Source organism: Trichogramma pretiosum, unplaced genomic scaffold (assembly GCF_000599845.2).
Source record: "Trichogramma pretiosum strain Unisexual culture from Peru unplaced genomic scaffold, Tpre_2.0 scaffold8, whole genome shotgun sequence".
NCBI lineage: Eukaryota > Metazoa > Arthropoda > Insecta > Hymenoptera > Trichogrammatidae > Trichogramma > Trichogramma pretiosum.
In genome coordinates this window covers 1,638,199-1,662,897 of record NW_019641699.1, presented here as the reverse complement: position 1 = coordinate 1,662,897, position 24,699 = coordinate 1,638,199, and the positions used below count along the sequence as shown (strand labels likewise).

General features: G+C 46.3%; 2 protein-coding genes across 3 annotated transcripts in view; one reads left to right on the top strand and one right to left on the bottom strand.

The window, feature by feature from the left end:
- The window catches only part of LOC106652957 (zinc finger protein 99-like), a 41,054-nt gene extending 32,582 nt beyond the window's left edge, over positions 1-8,472 (bottom strand). The window contains exon 1 of the mRNA XM_023462584.1: positions 8,368-8,472. The gene's annotated coding sequence lies outside the window, so the exon portion shown is untranslated. The remainder of the gene's footprint in view (positions 1-8,367) is intronic.
- A 1,144-nt stretch (positions 8,473-9,616) lies between these two features.
- Positions 9,617-24,699, top strand: part of LOC106653250 (protein tiptop) — a 144,063-nt gene continuing 128,980 nt past the window's right edge. For both annotated transcript variants that reach the window (XM_023462501.1, XM_023462500.1), the window contains exon 1: positions 9,617-10,890. In XM_023462501.1, coding sequence (XP_023318269.1) covers positions 10,851-10,890 — 40 coding nt within the window. In that variant the 5' untranslated portion in view covers positions 9,617-10,850. The remainder of the gene's footprint in view (positions 10,891-24,699) is intronic.

Here is a 24,699-nt window from a genome sequence, read left to right as displayed (position 1 = left end):
CGGCCATGACACGTGTCAATCTACCGCAGACGCGCCCGACAGCGGCAGCCGATCGATACCCGTCAACGACGCCGGACCAGGCCTCCGTCCAAGGATATTCCGTCCATCTCGCTCGACTCCCCGCGCTCTGCAGCTTATATACGGCCAATGCCTCCTCGCAGCTATTCTCCTCGCTTTTATATGAGGCGCCGCGCATACACATCACCGATCTTTCTTCTTCTCTCTCTCTCTCTCTCTCTCGCTCTCTTTCTCGACATTACTTTTTATGGCTGTTGGGCGCGAGCGACTCTTTACTACTACTGCTACGACTATGTATAGGACTGTCTGTCTATATCGTACGCCACTTCCTCTCTCTCTCTCTCTCTCTTTCTACTCTTCAGCTCTTCTTGTTCGTTCGCGTTTCACCTTTTTACACCCTCGCCATTGCCACCGTCCCTACTGTTACTCTCCAGCGACTCGCAATTCTGTTAGCTTTTCTACGCAAAAACTCAACGAAAACTCAATGAAAACTCGTCAAAACTCCAGACTTTGAGCCCTATCGATTTTCAGCTAACGCTATTTACCTTCACCAATGCTTTAATTTTCGTCAACTTTTCTATTATCCTTTATCAATTGTGCTTTAATTGTTGTTTTATGGATATACTTTAACAAATGATGACCTATAAGTGCTGATGAATAAAGCAGTGAGTTGCCGAAAGCAGTTCTTTCGATGAAAAGTGCAGCCCCGAACAATTTCATTATAACGAATTTTATATCTGGCGAAATAATTAAAGCAAATGTAATTCACTCGCCCACCAAGGTTATGAATTAAATAAACACCATTGAGCTTCGGAGTTAAAAGTTTCGGTGTAAAAAGCCAAATGAAAAATTAAGCGAGTTACGTTGGTTCGCGCGAACCAAGAGAGCAGACAAGTGCGGAAAGAGAGGAGGGAGGTGTTACTCGATTGGACGTGCGGGCCACTGCACAGGCTGCATATGTCGCAGAGGACTATAGTCGCGTTGGAATAAGCTCGATCGCGGACGCACGCACTGCGGAGATACTTTTCTTCGGAGATCCTGAGCCGCACTGCGGCATTTCAACCTACGATCTCTATGTGGCTCGCCCCTCATACCTACGTAACTTGCCCTAGACGCATAAACGAATCTCTATACGCGTTTCAAACTGCAACTGCCCGTTGAGTCGATTAATTTTTCTTAGCCACTACCCTAACGCACTACTTTTTTCGGCATTCCTGTAAGATCTGTAGCTGCAAAAAGCTCCGAAAGCGTGGATATAGTCATGAGTCGCGCGTCCGAGTGTAAAATTGGAAAGCTGACGAGTTAAAAATTTCTCTCGTTTTTTAATTCGCCAACGCAAGTCTACGCAAGCCTACGCAAACGCAGTCATGCTGCCTTTAGCTTTATAGGAGTTCCAGGTTCGACTCCTGTTCGAGATTGAATTTTTTCACTTTGTGTACGATTCAAATTGCATTGTGGCTTTGATAATATAGTCATCTTTAGATGTTTTTCAACTCCACAGATTTGAAATTAGCGTAGAAAAATTTCACGTATTTTAAATCATCTCGAAAAACCTTGTCCTATCTTAGCTTTTCGTGGAAAATCAACATTCATAAAATTATGAGTTAAATTAATGCCTAAACAGATCGTTGGAGAACTCCAAAAAATCAATTGTTTGTCTGTATAAAAAACGGCAGAATCTTGAACGCGATTAAAAATTATTTAATAGGAGGTAGCATTGGCTTTGATTATTTTCGCCTCGAGTTGGCAGCGCTGCGATGTACATTTACTCGGGAGCTGCGATCGAACGCGTTTCCCTCGCAGCCATTGTCTTTCATCGCGCGCAAACCCTGTTTTCTTTTCCTATGCACATATCGACGATTTTTTTCTTTCCCTTTTCCGTCCTTGCTTGGCCGTCGACGCCGGGTTTGTCTCGTTTTTGTTGCACTCATACCTCGCTGGCGATATTGTTCTCCTTGTTTGCCCCCGTGCTCGACCGATCGTGGCCTCTGTCTCGCTTTTTCTATCTCCCAGCACCCGTAAAACTTTTATTCGACCTAACGAGGGCATTACATTTAATTTATATAGGCTGCGCTCGTTGGGCTCGGATCAGGGGCTTTTCACGTTTTCTCAGTTGTAATCCCTTTCGGTGGCCATGCACGAGAGTATACGGTACGAATCGGAGCTTGTAGAGTGCAGCTAAAGAGAGAGAGAGAGGTAAAAGAAAAGAAAAGAAAAGGAAACGAGCCGGTGATTATACATAGATGCAGAATCGTCGCTGAGATATAAAGTAGGAAACATTGCATATAGGCGCGTAGGTATGTATATATTGCGCAGTTGTGGCCGCAGTGCATTGCAAGAAGATGCGAGTCAGCCGCATATACGAACTGGTAGTTAGTACAGTGCGTTAGTGCACATACGTATCTTATTTGCTCGTCGCGATCCAACTCGTCGTATTTGTTTTTTCCATTGGTATAGCGCGTTTCTACTCATTAAGGACATTGAATATTTATTGCTGGAAAAATGCCTGTCCGCCAACTGCAGGAGCACACACATATATGCGCACGTATGCGCATTTGTGCACATGTGATCGCACGCACTTGTATATGGCAGTTTAATGTGTAACGCGATAAGATGCTAGCAGAAGATAACGTTGTCACGATAAACTAGGCTCGCGCTTTCATGAACATTCCTCATTCTTCGCGGCTCGAGAAGCATATACTGCTCGTACTGCAGCTCAGAGCACGTATTATATGTACATGAACTCGAGTGTCAACATTAACAAGAATATGATATTTGGTACCTGACAAAGCAGTGCGCGTCGATTATCGCAACAGAGACTATTTTAATCGAAGCTATTAATTGACAAAACTTAATTGTTGATCGATCGTTAGAAAGGAATGACGAGTAAAAAAATGGAAACGCATGCAGGAGCAGCGACACCGGCTGCAACAGCTCAGAAAGAAACAAATGAAACAAAAAAAGTCTGGCGATCGTGTTGCTTTTTTTTACACGGAGGCTCGTATCGATACGCTTCATCTCTTAACATCTTGCGTTTCTGCACTTACATACAGTTGAATATATGGGCAAATCTTCAAAACGTGACCGCCTTGAAATACCCTGATGTTATGCGCAGGTCAATGGAAATTGCACACCGTTACATACATAGTTTTATACAATGAAAGATGTAATGCAATGTAATGTAGATGGAAAAATTGTGTACCATTTAATGTATACACGTCAAAATACGACAATATGCACGACTTTTTAAGAGAATTAATATTTTATTAGACCTAAATAATATATTCAAGTTCTTGAAAGAGGAGTGAAGTTCGGTTCCACTCAAGTAGAGGGTGGTACTTTTTTGTAGATTTTGAGATCATACAGATCAATATTAATGAGAAACTCACGTCAAAATCTCGTGGTCAGTCAATCCAATCACAATATTTAGTATTATGCAAAAAGTAATATAATTGGAACTTCAGAGTTTGTATAAGAGCTTTTGTGGACAATCTGATAAAGTATGAACATATTGTACTATTCAAAAAAAAAAGTCAACTATTTTGATTTATATGACTATTTTTAAATATCAACTCAAAACATTATCTTGTCCCCTTAAAAATGATAATGGCTTTCACTCACTGAGCATTAGTTGAAATTCGATTACATTGGATGTTTCCATCCTTTTTATTTTATAACTTGAAAAAATATGCAATTTACCGAGCTGCATATCGAATTAAAAATGCCATTATAAAATGATGCGAAGCGGGCACGTTCTGGAGATTTGCCCATATATGCTTGAAATAGCATCAGTATTTCAGTACAAGTGTGCGTATAAGGGTTCCTGGTGAGGCTCAAGCGCGAGCAGTCTACGCTCGTACATCGTGTCGCGTCAATCTCTGAGAATTAATAGGTGCAAAGATGCAGTGCTGCAATGCAGCCCATCGCAGCGACTCGCTGGCGAATCTACACGCGTACACACGTGCAGGAGCAGCGACAGTAGGCGCGCAGGTACGAAGCGATCGCGAGCCATAAGTATATGTGTATAAATTTACGCACTGCTTCGTCCAATTACACAAAGCCAATACGTCGGCATTTTGCGGCAGGAGTCGGAGCTCGAGCTCGAGAGCTGGCCCGGCATACCGATGCGCAATTTGTTTCTCCTCGAGCCACCGCTGCTTCTCAGAGGCTTACTATACATACGCAGGTTCCGCGCGAGCACTCGTGACTTTTTGCGCGCGCGTGTCACACGCACTGCTCGAGCTCCACCACTGACGACCCTTCCGAGATATTATATTATTCCGGGAATGCGTAACGAGAACGCGCAGCCGAGATCCGACGATTAAGCCTGGCCTGTCGAAGCCCCGATAATTCATTGCGAGCCAGCCCGACGATCGCAATTGCGCTCGAGTCTTGGGCCATTCGCAGATCAATCGCCCAGCTCGATACCGAAGCAACTTATATATTTTTCGAGCCAATTGACTGTTCAAAACTATCCAAAATGCAAGCCTGATCATCGGCTATGACAAGACGGATCCTATGAAAATTGTGCGCCTGTCAAGGAGTTTTATTGAATTACGCATAAAGATATTTTAGTAACGGTACGTTCGGTGCGGTCGCACGAGATAGTTGAACTATCGCAGAATGATATTTATCCGAAATTGTAATAAATTGCGAGCATATCAGGCAGTTGGTGGAGGAGGAAAGTCGGCATATTTGCCAAAAATGTCCTCGTGCTTGGCTATATAATAAAGTGTACTTTTGATTACCTCGTAATTTGCAGGTTTACAAAAAAGGCTGCGCGCAACTCCGGCCATACTTTTCGTTTATCTTTTGTATGCTTATACAGTCGCTAAGTCTGCGCTCTTGCGAGCTGCGCGACTCGCTCTATATTCGTATATGCGGTACTATTTTCTCTTACTGCGTTTCATCCTACATATATAAACTTTTTTTTCTTCGTTTTCATTCGCTGGGATAACAAGAAGTTCGAATTGTGGCTCGACTGCGACGACGACTGCTGCTGCTGCTGCTAGCAGTAGCACTAGTAGTAGCTATGATACGACGGGAAGCTATGACGACGTCGTCCTCCTCGGCGACGTCGCTGCTGCTCGTAAAGGATCTCCCCCCCCTTCCTACCTAGTCTCTATACTCTGTTCTTTGGCTGGTACTCATTCTGAGGTACGAGGCTGTCTCTTGCGAGGACGAGAAGCGACTCTTGCAGTTTCGCGATGTGTGTGTGTGTGTACCGTAAGTCTATCCGAGTTCGCCTCTTTCTTTTCTACGATGCTGACGCGAAAACATCCCTGTGTCACTGCTACTGCTACAGTTTGTCGCAAATCACACTTTTTTTCGCTCGCGAGCAAGCAACGCTTACGCTGTACGAGATACCAGTCTCTCTTTTCCTTCTTTCTTGTACTTGGCTTCGCCCTCTCTCTCTCTCTCTCGGCAGCAACGGCTTTCGCTCACCCTTTCCACGTATAAAACCTGACTTTCTTTTATATTATACCGTAATGTAGTGTACCTGATGGCTTATCGTTTTGTTGTTCCTACGCCCGAGCGAGCTGCTGAGCAGAGAGAGAGAGAGAGAGAGAGAGAGAGCCAGACGCAGAGAGGGAGGGTCAGGGATGCAGTGCACGGCCGCCACTTGAACGCTTTATGTCAATAGGGCATCGTACGATAAGAATGTCATGCTATTTTAACGCTACCGTATCTGCTGCATTTTATGCTATACACAGCTCCAGAAATTTATATCTCCTCTGTGTGCTTCTGCTCTATACACACACAACACGCGTTTACACTGCACCTATATATCTATACTACTGCATGTCGTACGATGTATATTATATTATACCTACACATATACACAAGCGTGTGTATCGATCAGACGGAATTGTAAGTATAAACTTGTACGAGAAACTAAGTATGTACTTGTGCGATAGCTCGATGTTTCCGTTGCCCGATTTTTCTTCCATCGAGCATTTCTGCAATCAGTTCATTTTTTGAAGCCTTTAGGTGAGATTTCAAAAAATTAATACAATCATTGCCTCTAATTATGTGACCAATGATCATTCAATAGGTTACAAGCCAACTTGGAAAATGCACTTGTATTTTCTTCGCTACGTCACAAACGATCTAAACGTTGGATTCTAAAGGACCTATCAACTTTTCTCGAGAAAATTCATACACCCCAGCGCTTGAATTTCGTTTAATTAAAAGAGACTGTTGTACGCATGCATTCTCGTCGCACTCGAATCACTCTGCATTCGTGCAATGATCGTGCGAGTAGAAAAAGTGGACCGAAAAATGAAATGTATTGGCAATGCCACACCGCTACATTATGTATAGAATCGGGAGCATCGGATCAGTTTTACTGTTTAGCTTTGACTTGACTGGACTTTGTCTTTATCTATTCTTTTCGCATGCAGAGATAAGGCATGTGTGCGCGTGTGAAAGAGTAGCGTATAGTTGGATTCCACTGGTCGGATGTTTTGTGCCGAGAGAGCGAGCAGCGAAATGGTCCACTATGCGGCAGCTTGGCTACTAAATCGACTCGAACGCGCATGCACTTTTAATTGACAGGAATGTTTAGCCGTAATGAACATCTCGACACGAGAGAGGAGGAGAAAATACACGAGTTTGAAATCTTCGCTCTTGCCATTGCGCGTCCCCGTATATCTTATATACCGAGACCGAAAAAGAAGGAGAGAGAGACAGAGGGTTATACTAGCGTCTGCTTTCGGTAAGAAAAAGAGAAAAATCGATCGAGCGAGCATCGAGTGAGAGAGAGAGAGAGAGAGAGACGGCGACGGAATGAAAATAAAAAGAAAAAATGTATTCAAGAGACGAGAAGGAGCGAGAATCAAAAAGGACGGCGAATTAAGAAGATACAGTTTGCACATTATACATTGCGTATTAATCTTAAGGGCCAGCTATCTCGTGAAATAATTAAACTTTAGCTTTCGGCCCAGCACTTTTTTATTAGTATTATTGTACTTTGGAGTTGGATTTTCATAGGGGTTAGCTGGGGAAACTTGTGCCCACGTCAGGTCAGTCAAGAGAAAATAGAATAAAGAAGAAGTTGAAAAAAAAGTTAAAAAATAAAGAATGATAAGGCGCAATAATGGGATAACAAATAATAGCTGGAACACAGAGGCAAATTAGCATTGTATACGCGCGCGGTACTTTTATTTCATTGCGTCGCGCAGTGGAATATATGAAATTAAAGTTGAAGCCGTAGAAATACATACGAGCTGCTGCGGGAGCACGAGTCGGGGAAGAACAACAGGAGCATAGGCATATAAAAGCAGTGTCCTATCACCCAGTCGCATCACGACCCCGGCAAACCTCAAAAGCACAGCTCGACAATACTTGTAAGAGAGAGAGAGCTGCAGCCAAGAAGTAGAAGGAGAAGCAGGTCGCTTACGAGAAGTAGCAGCAGCAGCAGCAGCAGGAGCAAGTGCAGATACAGAGACACGCCGACGGGGCATAAACATTGGAAGGGCTGCTGCTGTTGCTGCTACCGTGACCCTGCCGTACAATAATAATAAGCATCGCTACATACGATAGGTATAGGCGCGTATAGGATACTCGTTGAGGCCGCGCGACAAAGACGAGGCTGCTCGAGGCTGCTCGAGAGAAGAGAGAAGAGAAAAGATCGTTTCGAACGGCGCCGGTCGCCGCCGCCGCGGCAGGCGTGGCTCGACGCGCCAAGCCAGTCGTTCTCCGAGCGCTCCGACGCCGAGGAAGGGATACTCTACGACGCTATAGATCACTCGTGGCTCCGCCCTCGGGACGCTCGGCCTGGGAGGGGCCAAGCCAGCGCCGAGCGAGCCGCGATCGTCCGCTAGCGCCACCTCGCGTCCTGCCGCCGAGTCGGGCCTCGTCCGTGAGAGCTGACTCGCGCGCGTCTGTGTGCGACTGACGGACGAACTGCCGCGAGCCAACTTCGTGCCGGCTTTTCTCCTCGCGAAAACGACTTTTCGCCTCCTTCCTGAGACGAAACCTCTGACCCACGAGAGACGTCCGTGCGTCGATCAAAGCTCCAAGTCGTAACATAACTAGCCTAGCTCTGACACTACGGGCACCGACTTGCTGCTGCACTTACTCTTCGGCGTATCTGTTATTTACGAGAGATTCTCAGGACGAACGTCACCGAGCCGAGTCATTTGGGGATCGATAACCGCTCGAAGGCGAATATTGCAGCGAGTTAAGCTCGTCTAAGCATAGTCACCTAGCCATGCTCCGGGAGAAACTATGTTTTTAGGTTATTTTTACGACTTTGACGAGTTTTGAGGGAAATTTTAGTTGTATACGTGAAAAGTAGATAGCATGCAGGCAAATGAGAGACAAATAAGAGCGTAGCCTACTCACCTCGGGGGCCCAGATGCTGGTAGCAGTCGTGAAATCGATCTATTTCGAGGTATATCGGTGCAGCGGAGCAGTTTGGCGGCACGAGGCGAGAGATTCACTCGCACGACGCAGCGGCTGCCCGTAGTTTCCGAGTCGTCCGTCACGCGGTGTATAGCTCACGCGGGGCGGGCAATAAAGCACGCGGCTGGCAGCCAGCTGGAGGGGGTCCATGGACACGGCACTAGTCACGCAGCCCACTCGCGTGTGTAGCCTAGCACGAGGATCTTTCAGGTTGTTAGCCGGGCCCCGCCTTTGCCTCGTGCTCGCCATGTGCTCGATCTTCGCTGCTCGTCCTCTACCTTACACCTTTCTCTTATCTTTACTCTAATTCACTCGTCCTTTTCCTAAGACTTTTCGCAATTGTATTTAATTAATTCTCCAACTAAATATATCCAGACTGCGACGTCCTTCGATCGCCCTTGATGCATTGTCCCTCGCACACTCCTTCCTAAACATATTCATCACTCTTTCCCATATTACTCTCTTGTCAGCTAGAATTCGGAAAATTAATTTTACTCAATCGTTTTGTAAATTATTTTTATATTATTTCAAGCTTTGTTTTCATAGCCATGAGATACTTTATCTTCTCGTTCTGCTTTATAGGTAAATATGTCCTCTTCTGCATGATAGGAGGTACGTTAGATGAACAATTAAAACATCGTAAGTATTATGCAAGATGATTTACGAAAAATCTTTTCATACAGATGGGGTCGTCGAAAGTTGCAAAGCTACGCTTCGATAATGAAAAAATCTCATCGATCGGCCGAGCCAGCGAAAAAGGCGAAAAAAGCCAAGACATGCACTTTATGCAGCGAAGAGAAGCGAGTGAAAAAATCAGTGTTCACGTGGCGGCCAGCGACTCGTACGATTCTCGAGCAAGAGCATGTAGGACGAGTGTCGAGTATATAATAGCGCGAGCACACAGGACTGCAGCAGCGGAGCTGCCGTTGGAGTTGGCTGCGGAGTTTAAAGAAGGGGGGAAAGACGCGCGCCAGCGGCCCTCCAGCGGCTCATCGGAGTTCGCAGCGGCAGCCGTGCGCTAGAGGATACAACGCGTTACCGCCCCTCCATCGCTTGATCCGCTGCTGCTATACGTACAACTACAGTCGTGTGCGTACGCGTATACATCGAGTCGCGAGCGCGCGCGAGATTCGCGCTACCGTCGCGACGGCCGTATACACCGGCAGGAGTCAGTCAGCGCTGGACCGCCGCCCGCACTGTTTCGCAATCGTGACTTTCTCTCTCTCTCTCTCTATTTCTCGCTCGCTCCTCTCCTCTCCTCTCCCCCCCTCCGCGCCTCAGGCTCTCTCTTGGTAGCTCTCGATGTTTTGACAGCTGCGACTCGCGCCCGCTACTTGACAGCTGTCAGTCGAGTGTCGGACTCGCTGCATCCAGTACGTATAAGCCGATCGCTACTTTACGTGTGCGTGTGTGTGCGTGCGCGCGTCTACCTGCTAATAGCGTCTCCCACCATTTTGCATGCCATCCAACTGCTACACCTCCCACTTGGCTCCATTCCGAGCAAAGAGCGAAACGTTCTCGATTTTGTCGAACCTCCCTTGTCCCCTCCACCGGGGCTAATTCGTCGTCTAGCGGACGCCAAGCGTTCCGTCTGCTCAAAGGACCCAACGATACTTATCTCTGGATGCGCTGGGCCTTGCTCCATTCTCTACCGTATACGATATACTTATTAATATTCATCATATATGTATATATGACGTATGGTATAGCACGTGTACGTGGAATTATATATGACATATGTGGCTCATGCATTCCTGATGGATCGTGACTGAACGTCGAGGCACGAATAAAATTCCGGAGCTCTTATCGATTAGCACCTCATCCGATTTGCCCAATCTTTCGCTTGAAGAGCTATAATTTCTATGGAAGTATTTATCGGAGACGAGGCGACCAATGTGACAATCCTCCGATCTGACCGTAGGCGTCGCTCGTCTCGATCCGCGGCTCACTTTTGAGCCAGTACCTCGTCGGCACGATTCAGTGAGACTCTCCTAGCCAAGTGTTGACGCGTGAATATTTTTCTTTACAGTGACAAAAAGTGATGCAAAATAATTAACAAACACGAGTGATCTAAAGGCATATTTTCAGCAATTTGTTTTCAGTTTATCGAACGTGTTGATGTGATTAATCATTGCTCAGTGATTTGAAACAACAACAGCTATTCGAATAAGATTGGAAAATAAATAAAGCAGTGTTGAGAGTGTTTTGAGCGATTTTGAGCCATTGTGACGATGAGGCGACTACTCGCCTCGACGAACGTCTTCGACTAGTGAACACGTGCGTCTGTAATTGTGACTCTTGCTACGTATGAGCCCTGAAGAGCGAGCCGAAGCCCTGCCGAAATCAGCTGAACAGCGGCCAACATAGGCTTGAACGAGGAGCAGCTCGGACTCGTCGCTGTTGTTGCTCGCAGCCGATCGCAGATGACCCGTAGGAAACAGCACGCACCTCAACGCATGAAATGTAAGTCGCCGAGACGCGTCCCTGCCATACTTTGCCCGTACTCTAATTTGCTTTACTTTGACGCAGCCAAACGAGTTTTTAATTTCGCGCGTCGACTTTTTAGCAGTTCATAGAAGAGCTATTATAATCGATATTGCTCGAGAATGGAGCACATAAAAGTAGGAGAAATCATGTTTACGAGGCCAATTCACAGCTCGATCGTTAAAAAGTCTCCCGGCTTTTACCTCGGTGTGTTCATACCTGTGTCGCTGCGCATGCTGGTAGCAATCGAGCCCACTCCAGTACCAAATATTTCGCTACGAATTTCTTTCGTCTAAATTAATCATAAAATCAGCGTTATACACGATCGACTATCACTCTTATTGGATACGAATGGTAATTCATCGGGCGCGCTCGCGACGAGAAATAATATTACGTTACAAATTGCATAACAAGCCGCCGAGCTCGTAGTCACCTCGTATTTCTAGCGATAGTTCCGCGAAGTCGAAATGATCAGGAAGAAATTAGGCCGCTTCTTTCCGCCCTGCGTTACATTGTAATTGTCGCGTCAAGACTAGTAATCCGAATCATTCAATGAAAATAATCGCATATTCAAATATTAAAATATTAAAATATTGAAATATTAAAATATTGAAATATTAAAATATTAAAATTGCTCCAAAGTTGATGCACAATTAATATGAAATAGAAAAAATGAAACCAGAGCTCGAGAACATGTACATGCATAGGCATGATGTATGTATGTGCAGGAAGAGCTACGAGTCATGCGCCGTGCTACCTTTCTCCACGTGGGAATAATCCGCGCGCAGCGCCATATAGCCCATATAGCAAGATGTAAACAAAGTCTCGAGGCAAGCTCCGTGTATCTGAGAGCAAGTACAACACGTGCAGCTAGTTGCGCTTTTCCCTATTCAGCTATTAGTCCTATTTCGATTTGCTCGACTCTCTTTAGACTCGAGCGAGACTGATAACTCGTGACTCGTCGAGAAACTCGTCGCTTCTGCTCAACGCCTCGCGCCGTTACACACCCGATGCTATTGATCCTATTGACTTTTTCTGTAAAACCAGCCTGTTGCAAATTTAACGTTGACTAGGTTTACCTTAGTTCGATCTAGACTACAAGTAAACTATGTGTTGATGCAATTTAACCTGTAGCTTCGTCGGCGACTAGTCTTAACCTGGCATAACACGATCAAAGTTGCAGCAGCTGATGCTTGGAATGAAAATGCGCGCATGTATTTCAAATTGTTGCGTCATTATTGAAAAGCCTTCGCGTGTCTTATAAAGTATACTTTGAGCGAGAGAGAGAGAGAGAGAAGAGTCGCTCGCTGCGATTACATATGCTCGCGCGTATAATTTTTAAATAAATCCGTGCGCTGTCAACTGATAATTTCATTTTGTGCCATCTTCTTTTATGTAACTCCCGTGTCATTTATAATCAAGATTTCCCTCCTCTCTCTCTCTCTCTCTCTCTATCCATCACGATATGATGGAATTCCCTCTCACGCGCCGTATACGCGTATATATATGGCCGCGCGCAGCATATACTTTCGATTCTTTCTTGTACGTGTATTTATAGCATATGTATATGTTTATCAAAAAGGCAGAGAGGCGATAAATCAAGGCATGCGTCAGAGCGAGCCTCGCAAGCGACTGGTCAAAACGGCACGGGAATAAGAATTTACGTCGAGCGATTCGATTTTAATAATGCCCGCGTACTGCCGCCGCTGCTGGCGTTGCTGCTGCTGCTGCTGCTGCTGTTGCGCCTCTCCTTCCCTTACCTATAAACATGTATACGTATATATTGTATATATCACTTTGCTCTTGAAGCAAAATTTATGTTTCCACGGAAGACAATCCGTGAGTGATGAAAAAAAGAGAGAAGAAGACTCGAAATCGCTGATCCTGCGATATTTTATTTGTTCGATACGTCTTTTGCTCGAATATACGCGAAACGTGTATAGTGCCTGACCGGCCGATCTTTCCAACGTAAATCTGCTTTTTCTAATAAATTTCTTAATCCGACGAGTCACCAGTCAAGCAGACTTTTTTTCCATCAAAGACTCGTGCTCAAACAATGCAAATGATATTTACGTGTTTGCGTACTCGAATTTTTACAAATAAAAAGCCAAGGCTGCTTTTCGGATCGACGCGCTCAATTGATTCGATTGCATAAATGCGCGAGATTTTCATAGGCATTAATACCTGCATAATGCTCCGAAGCTGGTATATTACAAGTTGGATCGCATCGAGGGATATACATATGATAAAGCGGTCATAGATTTGAAAGAAAAGTAGCAGTTCTGTAGTGTGTTTATGGATGAATTGAAAGTGGAGGGAAAAATGCGCAAGATTTACGTTCGGTGGCGCGTAATTATAAGGAAGAAACGTTGCGAAAGATGAAAGAGCAGCGATGAGCTGCGCGTGGAGTACTAATATGGTCAAGAGTTTGCAGGAGCTCGTATCGGGTTTGCGCGGCGAGAGACGCGCGTGCATACCATTATACAGCGCTGCCGAGTAGTCGAGTAGTCAGCATTGACATTTGAATGTGTGTATGGCACGCGAACGAACGCCAATGAACGCCAATGATACGCGTACAATATGAAAGCTCCAACTGCAGCCATAATCTTGGAGCGTGCATACTTGCAACGATATTTGCACTCGTAGTATCGAGCCCCGAAAGTCTAAAAGTCGCTGGCTGGCATGTAGCTATACGCAGGAGAGGAGGTATAGAAAATCAAAATCTCCCTCTCTTCTTTCTCCCTTTCGGCTCAGCGAGTAATAAAATTTACAGTGCATTAAGCATCGATATTTTATCTCGGTCGCACTCGCTGCTCGGCTCTTGCGGGGGACGCGCGAGGCTCGAGCAAAAAAGCTTTAACTGCGCGTTGAGTGACGTCGCTGCTGCCGCTGCTGCCGTAGCGTCCACGATGAAAAGTCGTATTCTCGACAATAAAAGCCCAGCGAATGAAACCAGTTGGCATAATGCAACGAGCTCTCGGGCTTATTCTCGCCGCATACATATATATGCGGCACATTCGAGTCGAGTAGGAAAATTTTCGGGGGACTCGGTCCACGAGGCAATAACAATAACACTGCGCGCGGCAGCATATACATGAACATATTACACGTCTCTCTCTCTCTCTCTCTCTCTCTCTTTTGCTCGCGCTTGCAATTATGAAGATAAGAGCGTAAAAAGGCCACTCTCTAACGACCGCACCTTTCTCCGGCCGTGACCATAAATCAGTACGAGTGTGTGTATGTGTGTGATGTTGCAGTCGGAGATGCGCGAGCATATACGGCTGCGAATCGAGTTTAATTAAAAATTGAATTCCTGCGTTGTGTGCGTGTGTAGAGTCGCGAGACACGATACGAGGCACGTCTGCTGCTGCTGCTGCTGACGAAGAGAACGGAAAGAAGGAGAGAATTCCTCGGAGCCGTAGGTCGCACGGATGAACAAGTGGCGCGAATACGTGAGCGCCAAACGAGGCACAAAATTTGCCACTTCCATCCTCGAGTAGTCGACTCGACGACTCGAATAAAGCCATCAACGTTCCGCGAACGAGGCTCGCCGCCACTCAGGCCTCTCTTAACGTACAAGGTATATTATAGGCCTCAGGTAGGCAGCTCGTACTTATACTATCCAACTATATATAGCTATCATATACCGTAGCCTTACGATGTATGCGACGTTGTCATCGTCGTCAAGTAAATAAAATATATATAAACGCGCGCTCGAGCCGCGCGGGGTCACCATGGCGACGCTTAATTTCCAACGCTTAATTTATGGTGCCGATCTGCAGTTGAGCCTGCACGACGCATAATACCTACACATCCTTCTATATATGTACTGTGGCAGTTCTCTGGCAGCCGTACACAGCCGTACACAGCCGTACACAGCCGTACACAGCAGTACAGAGGAGGACTTTATTATTGTTGCTGGACGTTGCACGCGGGGATCGTTTGATACGAGCTGATCGCTGCAGCTCGCGCGAGATTTATTTCGCTCGTACCTACGCTAAGTTGAATAATAGCGTCTGTTTATTGCCCAAAGAGATACGTGCTCGTCTCTGCACTGCACTGGCTTGCGTGCCGGATGCCGCGGAGGATCGCCAAGACAACTTGGCCAATGGCCCCGGGGATGTCGGCCTCGATGACCCTCGTGTAAATAAATAAACGAATGCGACAACGCACCAACAACCGAGTTTAGTGTTAAATGCGTCGAGTGTGTCGAGGCCCGAGGCCGAGCAGGTACAGCTTACATCTGCTCCTATACAAGTCATTGGTATGAACTATTATAAAGCTTTTTAAGAGCTGCCATTCAACGAGTTCGCATACGTCAATGTTCTAAACTCATTTTCATTGACATTTTCAATGCTCCAAGTACATTAGAAAGTCAATTAAAGCTAATTGTCATACATACATATGAGCAAACCGAGCAAATGGTTTAGAATATTCAATCTGAAACGAAAGCGATAGCATAAATTCGACCTTGAAAAAGTTATCTATTGGCTCGTTGTTGTTTTTCGGCGAGCAGTCTCGCTAGTATATGTGCGTCTTTGTATAGTATAGCTGTTCGCAAGGTATAAGGTGCGCGTGGAGCGGTAGCTGTGCTGGGGAGCTCGGCTCGTCTCGATATTATATATTAAAACTTTAACCAAGTCTTTAAAGCGTATCCGATTGCCCAGCGGAGTTTAATTAGTTTTTTAAATACTAGTATTTCAAGAGTACAGTGAGTATACTGCTCACGAGCTGCGCATCTTTTTTACGAGGTTATTAAGCCTCGTCCACTTTTGCTGCTCGACATTATCCTTTTCTTCGCTCCACTCGTTCGTTTGCTTTACTCGTTGCAGGCGCCCACGCTTGCCACTTTAGCACACACACACACACATGGACTCCGCTGCTTGGCTTATACGTAAATGACTCCGGTACGTACTTTATGCACTAGAGGGCATTGTCCGTGCCGCTCATTGGCGAGCGTGTGACACGACTACTTCTCGCTGCGAAAATTCAGCGACCTGCGCTAATTAGCTTAGGGATAAGTCGCTTCTTCTTGTCTTTTGAATTGTCACGCGAGCGACGATTCAACAAAACGAATGGATAACGATCGAATATTGCACGCAGTTAATTTTATCATAGGACTGCGTGAAGCTGAATCGAAGAAAAATAATAATTAGTGAAAAAAGTTGTGGATTTTCTGAGAAGAGGTCGAACGACTGTAACTAGCGTTGCATAAAACAATATAGTATAGTCGTCCAAGATCGGCCAACAGCTGAAGGGAGCATGAATCAGCGCTCGAGAATACTCGATGAATCAAGTGTCAGTCAAAAGTTGAGGAATTTTCATGCTTTTGCTGAAACTAAACGATCCACTGCAGTGCTTTGATTCCGCGGCTGCTGCCGAGAGAAAGAGAGAGCGTCTATTTTTGTCTCTACAGATTCCTCATAACGAAGTCTTGATAGAGCAAATTTAACGCGTTGCCGCTGGCGCTGCTACCAGTAATACAGCGGGCTGCTATGCCTTACGAGCTCCGAGAGAGGAAAATTGAGAGAGACGAGAGTAGATGGATCGCAACAGACGTCTAAAATATTAGTCGCAAATGCGACGAGAAAGTAGTTTAGTAGCGGCAACGAAGGAAGCAGCATATACTCGCTCGCAGCGCGCGTACGAGATGATTGATACGTCGAAAGATGCAGCTAATTTATTCGCTCGTGCTAGACTCGACGGTCGAGCTTGTACCGCCGCTTGCGCACGTAGGCTATATTTAAGGCCGGCCGCATCGCTACAAGATCCTTCATTAGCGCAAACTCACTCTCCCAGATCGATCTGTTTCGGGCCTTGTGTATTTTCTCGTTTACGGAGCTGCTGCGCGCCTCTTATTTGCAGCAGAAAATAAAATGACGCGCTCCGAAGCTTTTTGATCGCTGACATTGGCGTCGCATCGAGTATAGCAGCGCGAATTACGCTTACGCTATATATCGTATATATGTGTATATAGGCTCGAAGATCGGAGCCGAGTCCGAGGCAGTAGCTAATGTACACGAGCAAAGTCTTGTTGCTACTGCGTCGAGCAAGTAGTCCTACATACGAGCTGTAATCGTGCGCCTCTCGTTTACTCGCACACGCACAGGCCAACTCGCTACATACATAAGCAGTGTGTACGTACATGAATCTTATCTGATTTATTCTCGTCTCCCTTGGAAAAGTTTCGAGAGAATATAAGCTCTATACCTACATATATATACGCCGTTGTTGCTTTTCAGCCAATGCAAATGTACGTGTGAGTCTGTTTCAGTGCTACAATGAGAGAGAGAGAGAGAGAGAGAGAGGGTCAAGGAAGAGGGAGAGGGAGCCGGAGAAGGAGAGACAGCGGTAACGCATCGAGTCGTCGTAGATACAAAAAGTAAGAGGGAGATTCAGCGAGACGCCTCGCATGCAGATATGTGTGTGAGTGTGTTCATACAAGACACATTGCGGAGCAGATCGAGGAAAAGCCTTGTGTGCGTCTCTTTCTCTCTCTCTCACTCGCACTCGCGAGCACAGCCTGACAGTAGTCGAAATGCCTCAGTTTTTGCCACGCTTTATGCCTCGTGAAGGATTTATGAAGGCGGACGTCGTATATATAGAAGCTAGTCGTCATCGTCGTTGCCGCCGCCTCTGCTACTATGTACTATATATACTATCTTGGCCTGCTCGTGTTTGTGCGCTCCGCTCCGCTCCGATACTCGCACATGTATACGCGACGCGACATTTGCACGTATCGAAGACTGCGCTTACTATGTAATACCTACTTGATAACTTTGTGTGTGTGCCTTGTGACTAGATACAAAAGCAGACGGAGAAGAAGAACAAGATGAATGAAGAAATAGAGGCGAGATGTGTGACATACATCGCATAGTAGCATAATTCGAGCCCATCGCTGTATACTGCCTACCAGCCAGCCACGTATAATATATGCAGCTCGCTCGCGTGTATTATATACCTATGTTATATTATGGCCTATGAGCAGCGCGTAGAAACGGCACCGGAGCGCGCCACTATTGTCAACGTGCGGCCGGACTCTTGCGTAACGAAATCATATGCTGCGATGGGCTACGCGCGCTATGACGTAATAATAGCTGCCGCCCCGTTTCACTTTCCATACATCCAACTCGACTTTTCTTCTTCTTCTTTTTCTTCCTCGATCTATATCGTATTACCTGATTCGCCGCCTCGTCTTCTTTGCCTCGAAGCCAAATTTTCCGGCTCTCGCCTTTTTTTTCCATCTTTTCGGATATGTCCGGCTGACCCAAGATCGTCAGCTTCTTGCGGATACGACTTATTATGCGAAACAAGAGGGACATTTTCGATTGACACGGTTATAGCATGGCCGAACGAGCGATATCGAGGTCCCGTCCATCGTGCAAAACTCCATTTTTTTCAACCTTCGCTGCAGGGTACAATGCTTCGCGCTGGCTTTACGCTATTCGGGGAATATTTCAGCTGTGACACGCGTGCTGCCTATACGGAGCTCTACAGGAGATTTTTTTTTCAGATTATCGTCGCTAATACTCTACTGTTCGGCTACGTTGATGTTTGCGTAACAAGTGATTGGATGAACGGCATTTAATCAGCTTTTAACACCCGATCGAGCTGTATTACACGTACGGCCGATTGATTTCTCTCCTTATTAGTTTCTACTTTTATTTTTTGTTTCAATTATAAAGTCAATGATCGATTTCTAATAGTTCTCGTACACTCCGATCGACTAACTCGACTCTTCCAGTTGACTTTTGATTCTAAATAAAACTGCTATTATATTATACTCATTCACGTAATCTAGTGAATGGAATAAAATAAGTTTTTAAAATCACTGTATACGGACGACGCGTGACTGTCCGGTCATTAATTTGTCTGGCTTTAGTTCGATCGAGTTGTATTCCTATACGCGCAAGCCGGATAAAATTGTCAAACGTTGGACAAAAGGCCGAGAGGGTGATCCGCGAGAATCCATATATCCATATGGGTCGCGTCGCGCGATGCGCTCGTAGATGAAAGAGCAGCGAATCAGAGATATACAGTGGACTATTTTGCCAGGCTCTTGTTTGCTCCAGCTTTGGATAATTGATGTCGGGCGCTGTACGTTATAAAACTCGTGCATCTCAGCTCTCTCACACGACTTCATCGGACTTGGCATGAGCAGAGCAGGGCGCAGTCTTTCTGTCGAAGAGTTAGAGCCGCGTGTCTCTGTCGTTTACGTCGGTCGCTTGGCTGCAAAAAGCCGCTTCTTTCTCTGACGGATTACTTCCGATGACGGGCAAGTAGACTGCGTTATGGCCTTTATTTTCGGCGACGCGGCTCGCTACAATTTATGCTCTCTCGCTCGCTCGCGTTTATATTCGCGTTTCATGGATCGCTCGGTGTATTTTCGTGCGACTACGACGAGCAAGACGAGCGGCGGCCTGCGACGAGAGATTGAAGTCGTACGCCGAGCTGCCTCTGCCGCGCCTGATGTATAACCAGTGACGAATCTTTTATGAATTATGCGCGCGGCCCATCTCAGCTCGCAGCTCGTACGCAGGCATATACACAAGCTCGCTCTCGACTATACTCGACACATGCATAAGACTATAGAGTCGTCCCTCTCGCGAGTCTACGCCACCTTATACTTACTTACGAGTGACATGTTGTGCGTTTTGAATTTTATCCACTACTTCTGGCCGCGCTCGAGGATTAGCCTTTAAGTACGACGCTGATTTAGAGCTGCAATACGAGCGAGCTTCCTGCAGCTGGTCTAGCAGCGTAATTGCAGTCGGTGCAGCACCGTGACCCAAAAACCGAGTACAAATCATATTCGCTCGGCTGTGCAACTACTACTGCCACTGCTACTTACACAAAACAAACGTATCGATTTGATATTTCAGTTTGGCACTAGCTGGCGACTCCGACGAACGACGCTCGACTCTTTTGACGCAGTCTATATCTAATCTATATTCCATCGCCCCCGAATTTACCCGTCTAGCTATTGCGCTCTCTCTCTCGTAGACATTTTTCGAGCCAAGTTAACGTTTTCGTTGGCCTGGAAATTAATTACGCTCGATAGAACATCGCTAACGATTTCCGTAATTTTATTGTCCTCGAGATACATATTTATTGCTCGCCATTCATATTGATTACGCGCGGCAGCAGCGAGCCTTTGCGAAAGTGTGTCAAAAATGTTAGATTCATAGCCTTCGCGAGCGGCGTCGTCGCGTCCGAGTGCCGAATTGACCTTGACGCTTTTTGTATATTTAGATGCATTACACGCGAGAGCATCAGCTGAAAAGTTTGCGGGTGATAAATTAACGAGACTCGAAATCGTGCTGACACTACGGATAAATCATTTACTCGGTACCATTATACGTAGCACGAGATAGGGAAACATTGCGAGCTATGTAGGAGAGAAATCGGCGTCGCGCAAAGACTTTGCTGCTCTTGAAAATCTGCATAGCTCGCTGGAAGAATGCAAATCGACGCATTATAATAATGTATCGATTTGACAAGTCGCTCTAGCCCATATATGCTGTACATGCAAAGGACGCGTAATAAAAGCCGCGAGCTCGAGGGAGGTATACGTATCGCTCGCTCGTGCATTCGTCGTACACATGTGCACTCGGCCAAAGAGGTAGAGAGGCTTAAGTGACTTTCGCTGTTTGGCTGCGCTCACGTGTCCGTGTAGACAAGTCCAACGGGCTGCATAGCCGCCTTTGAGCACGTATACGCGCCCGTCTCTGCAATTTATATGAGATTTTGTAAAGCGTCTCTCGGCTGCCAGTCTTTAATTCGATTCAGCGTGAGACTCGCGGGCAAAACTTATTTACATAGCACATGCGCGCAGTCATATGGGCAGTGCTCCTTAATTGTCCAATAGACCCGATCGAAGGATCATTTTATTTTTCGTCATTTACGTACATTGTTCAAAGTCCGTGGTTGGGCTCTTATGCAAAAAATTCCGGCTGGTAATAGACTTCTCGTATACAAGTTTGGGATTCCACTGGTCGTAGAATCGGTATAAAGGATCCGCGATACATCCGTTCGCACGGATCGATCTGAAAATATAGGGAAAAAGTTGCGATTCTTGCTTATGGAATGTTATTTGCGTTTAATGAGCGTAGTTCCATTGTACGGTCGACTGCATCGTTGAATAAATAGCCTGGGCAATGAAAAAAAGGAGCTGTACGAGCACGAGGAGGGCTGCGAGCCAAAAATAACGTAGGCAAGAGCTCGTATTCCGAGCCATGTACGCGTCTCGGAGCTGATGCATGGCGTCGGCCCGATCGACAGGTACATCATTACACACACACACACACACGCACAGCAAGAGAAAAAAACTTCTCCAGGCAACGGAGCGCGCACGAACGCGTACGTGTGTACGTCGGCCGTCCATCTAACGCCTAACCACCCCTTGAGAGAGTTTTCTTCTCCGTCATACAGAAGCAGGAGTAGTTTCCTTTAAAATCGCGAAATTCCCCTCTCGGTGGGTGGATGGCGGGAGGTGGCGGCGGCAGCTACGGCGCTAGTGCAGGGGCCGGAGGGGGCGCGATCCCTACCACTGCGTAGCTCGCTGGCAGGTCCTTCGTATCCGTCTGCGTCTCGGCTCGTCTCGCGTGACGCGGCCTCGTCAGTGAGCCGTCAGTCCATATACGAGTCTTTCTATGTACTAGAAAGGAAAAGGCTTGCTCGGGTAGACGAGCGGATCGATAAGCCGGCTTGGCTGGCCACCCACTCGGAGAGCAACCCCCCGAAACGGCGAAGCTCTAGGCTGCCTGCTGTACTTGCCAGTACTACCACCAGTCGCGTGGGTCGCGTCCTGACCGGCCACTGGCACCTTCCAGCCGCTTTCTCGGCTCTTCTCTGCTTTGGCTTCGTGGCGAGGGGGCGAGGCGGGCGAAGGAGGACGAGGAGGACGAGGAGGAGGAGGAGGAGGAGGCGCGGGTGGCGGGGGAAGGGGCTTCGCAAAAGCAAGATCCCTTATATTCCGTGCTCTCTGACTATTACGCTAGCTGTGCTGTGTACGTAGCCTCTGTGTACGTGTGATCGCGCTCGCGAGCCAAGCCATGAACGGTCTAGTTGACTCGAGGCTGGCCGGGTCAGAAGACGTCTGCTCCGATGCCCGGGCTCACCGAGCGACAGCTGCCCTCTCCCACAACTACCCCCCCGCGTGTGTCCCGCTATTTTCACCCGATCCCTGCCACCCTCTGCCTGCCTTTATTCTCTCTCTCTCTCGCTCTCTTTTGCGCACGCTATATTCCCAAACTCGTGCTTACCCCTTTCTTATACGTGAACCTGTATATGCAATGTACATCCACATACAAACACGAATCAATTCCGAAGAGCATACCAAGTCTAAGAAAGATTTTCTCTCGGTCTTTCGCCTAGACACTTGTACGACACTGTTTTGCTTTTCTAATATCACGTCAAGATTATTCAATGATGCTCCGCTATTAATGCCTCATTATTTATTCGAAACAGATTTTCGATTCGATTCAATTTTAGAAAAAAAAAAAATTAAAACCTTCCTAGTTACCTTCATCACTGCAGCACAAGTTTATATCGAAGGAATTCATTAATAAATTTTCCAAATCTTATTTAAAAACATCTTCAGTTTTTTTATTTATTCGCTCTACGTGAAATTTCTGCGAAAGATTGAAAAAAAATTCTTTACAGCATATTCATTTTTCGACTGATTTTTTGATGCGCGATGACATGAGAATTATAAAATTTCGTTTATGGATCGATTGATTATTGCATAAATTTTCGATTATGACCCACGGAATACAGCAACGGCCCCCATTCTTTTACTCGTTAATTCGGACTAGAAGGGTGCAAATTGAAGAGTTTTGTTTCCATTTTCCATGACGCGCATATTTAACTGCATTTTACTTACTAACTCACGAGTGTACAACAATTTTGCTAAAACGAATGCGTAAGTAATTTCAAAGTCATTGGGTTATATTATTCGGTTCATTAAAACTGGATGATAACACGGGTAAAAGCAGTAGGTATGAAAATACAAGTTGTCACGTGTGCGATATATTTGTCGCCTCAGAATAAACATTAAAAAATGAACGATGCAGTTGTTTGCGCGCGCAAAAGGAGAGAAGAAAAAAGGAAGGTTTGAAAAGTAAGCAAAGAAACTGTGTGAGAGAGAGAGAGACAGGCTCGAGAAGGGGACTGGATACAGATATATTAGGCGTGCTGCAGAGCAGTGCGACAGGAGTCGCGCATCAATATTCATCGATTTTGTCGACTGGGTAGTGCGCGCCAGCCAGATCAATTCTTCACTCTCTGCGCTTGCAGTATCTATACGTGCTATAAGGAATCGTCTTGGCGCTTGGCACGCAGTACCCAGTCGACTTTCTTCTTGCTCGTCTTGTTCTTGCTGCTGGTATTGACTGCGTCGCGTTGCCGCCACCGCCACCGCGCCGTGGCGTATAAAGTGACCCATTGCTGACGTGCCCGCCAATCGATACTCTGTACTACTTCTCTGCGCCGCGCGCTATCCTCCCCCCCGTGTGCCACTAGTCGCCAGCTAGCTATATACCGTGCTCGTCTTACGTCTCTTTCTGGCCCCTTCTCTTTGCAGACTATATACGTAGAAACTCGTCACGGCTCCGTGGACCTGCAGTCGAGCTCTTTTTCTTCGGATTAATTGATTCCGTTGTCATCGGCTCCTCGAAAATTCATTTGGCACTTGGAAAACATTTTCCAACCCAAATATTTTCTACTAAAGAAAAAAGCTATCGGCTCACTATATTCGAGAAAAAATATGATGGCTGATAGCGTACGAAATGAGAAACGTATCAGTCGATGAAACCTTATTATTCCCATACTTAAATTTGATGAAATTGTGTAAGTCGAGTGGCGCACATACAGGGGAGATTGTGACATTGACGAAGCTCGCGGCTCGTCGCAGCGAGCGAGGGTACAATGCGCCGCTGGCGACAGAGGGAGCTTTTCCAGAAAATAGCTCGAGAGCTGGCCTCGCTTATTGGACACCGTCGATGTACATGACTTTTGTAGCTCGCCGAGACGCTTGTAACGAGGAAGACTTTCGGACAAGCACGAGAGAAGCTGTGCGGCGCCAATCATTCGGCTCATTACTCAGATCTGGCAAGCCGGCGGATTGGCATCTCACTCCCGATGTTACAGCGACGACGCGACCCGACGTACTATCTTTCTCCCTTGCACGTCGCTATGTATAAGTATATACTTGCGCCAACGTGGAGAAGCGAGCGAGCCTCGACCGCCGTAGCTGCCGCACACCCCGACGACGACGAAGATGAGGTGATTTGTCAACGACTTGTTAACCTGATTTCATTAAGCAGACTTATCTGAATTCCTGAGGCGTGAATATTTGCGGCTTTTGATCGATGCGCCCTTCCGCTTTTCGGCTCTTATCTGCTCAGCAATGAGAATCGCCAGCACGAATGATTGTCTTATTTCTTATTTTCGAGCTGGTACATTTATTATTTGTACCTGCAACTGCCACCTGAGGTCTGTCAATTTGCGTGGGTACGAATCGAAGCTTCAGAAAGTAATCTCTCGTGTACGCAAAACTACATAGAAAATATTATCGAATGAGCGAATGATCAATTGAAAGATATGTTATCGATTGAATTTCAAGCTGACTGAAAGTGAGGGAACTGCCAAAAAGGCGGGAGGGTTAAAGGAGTGAAAATAAAAGGCACTGCTAGCGAAGCTAGCTTTAGGTGGCGATAAAACAGGGTGAAAAGGACAGGCAGAGCGAAGAAGTTGGCTTGGGCGAAAGATAGAAAGGGGGGGGGGGGG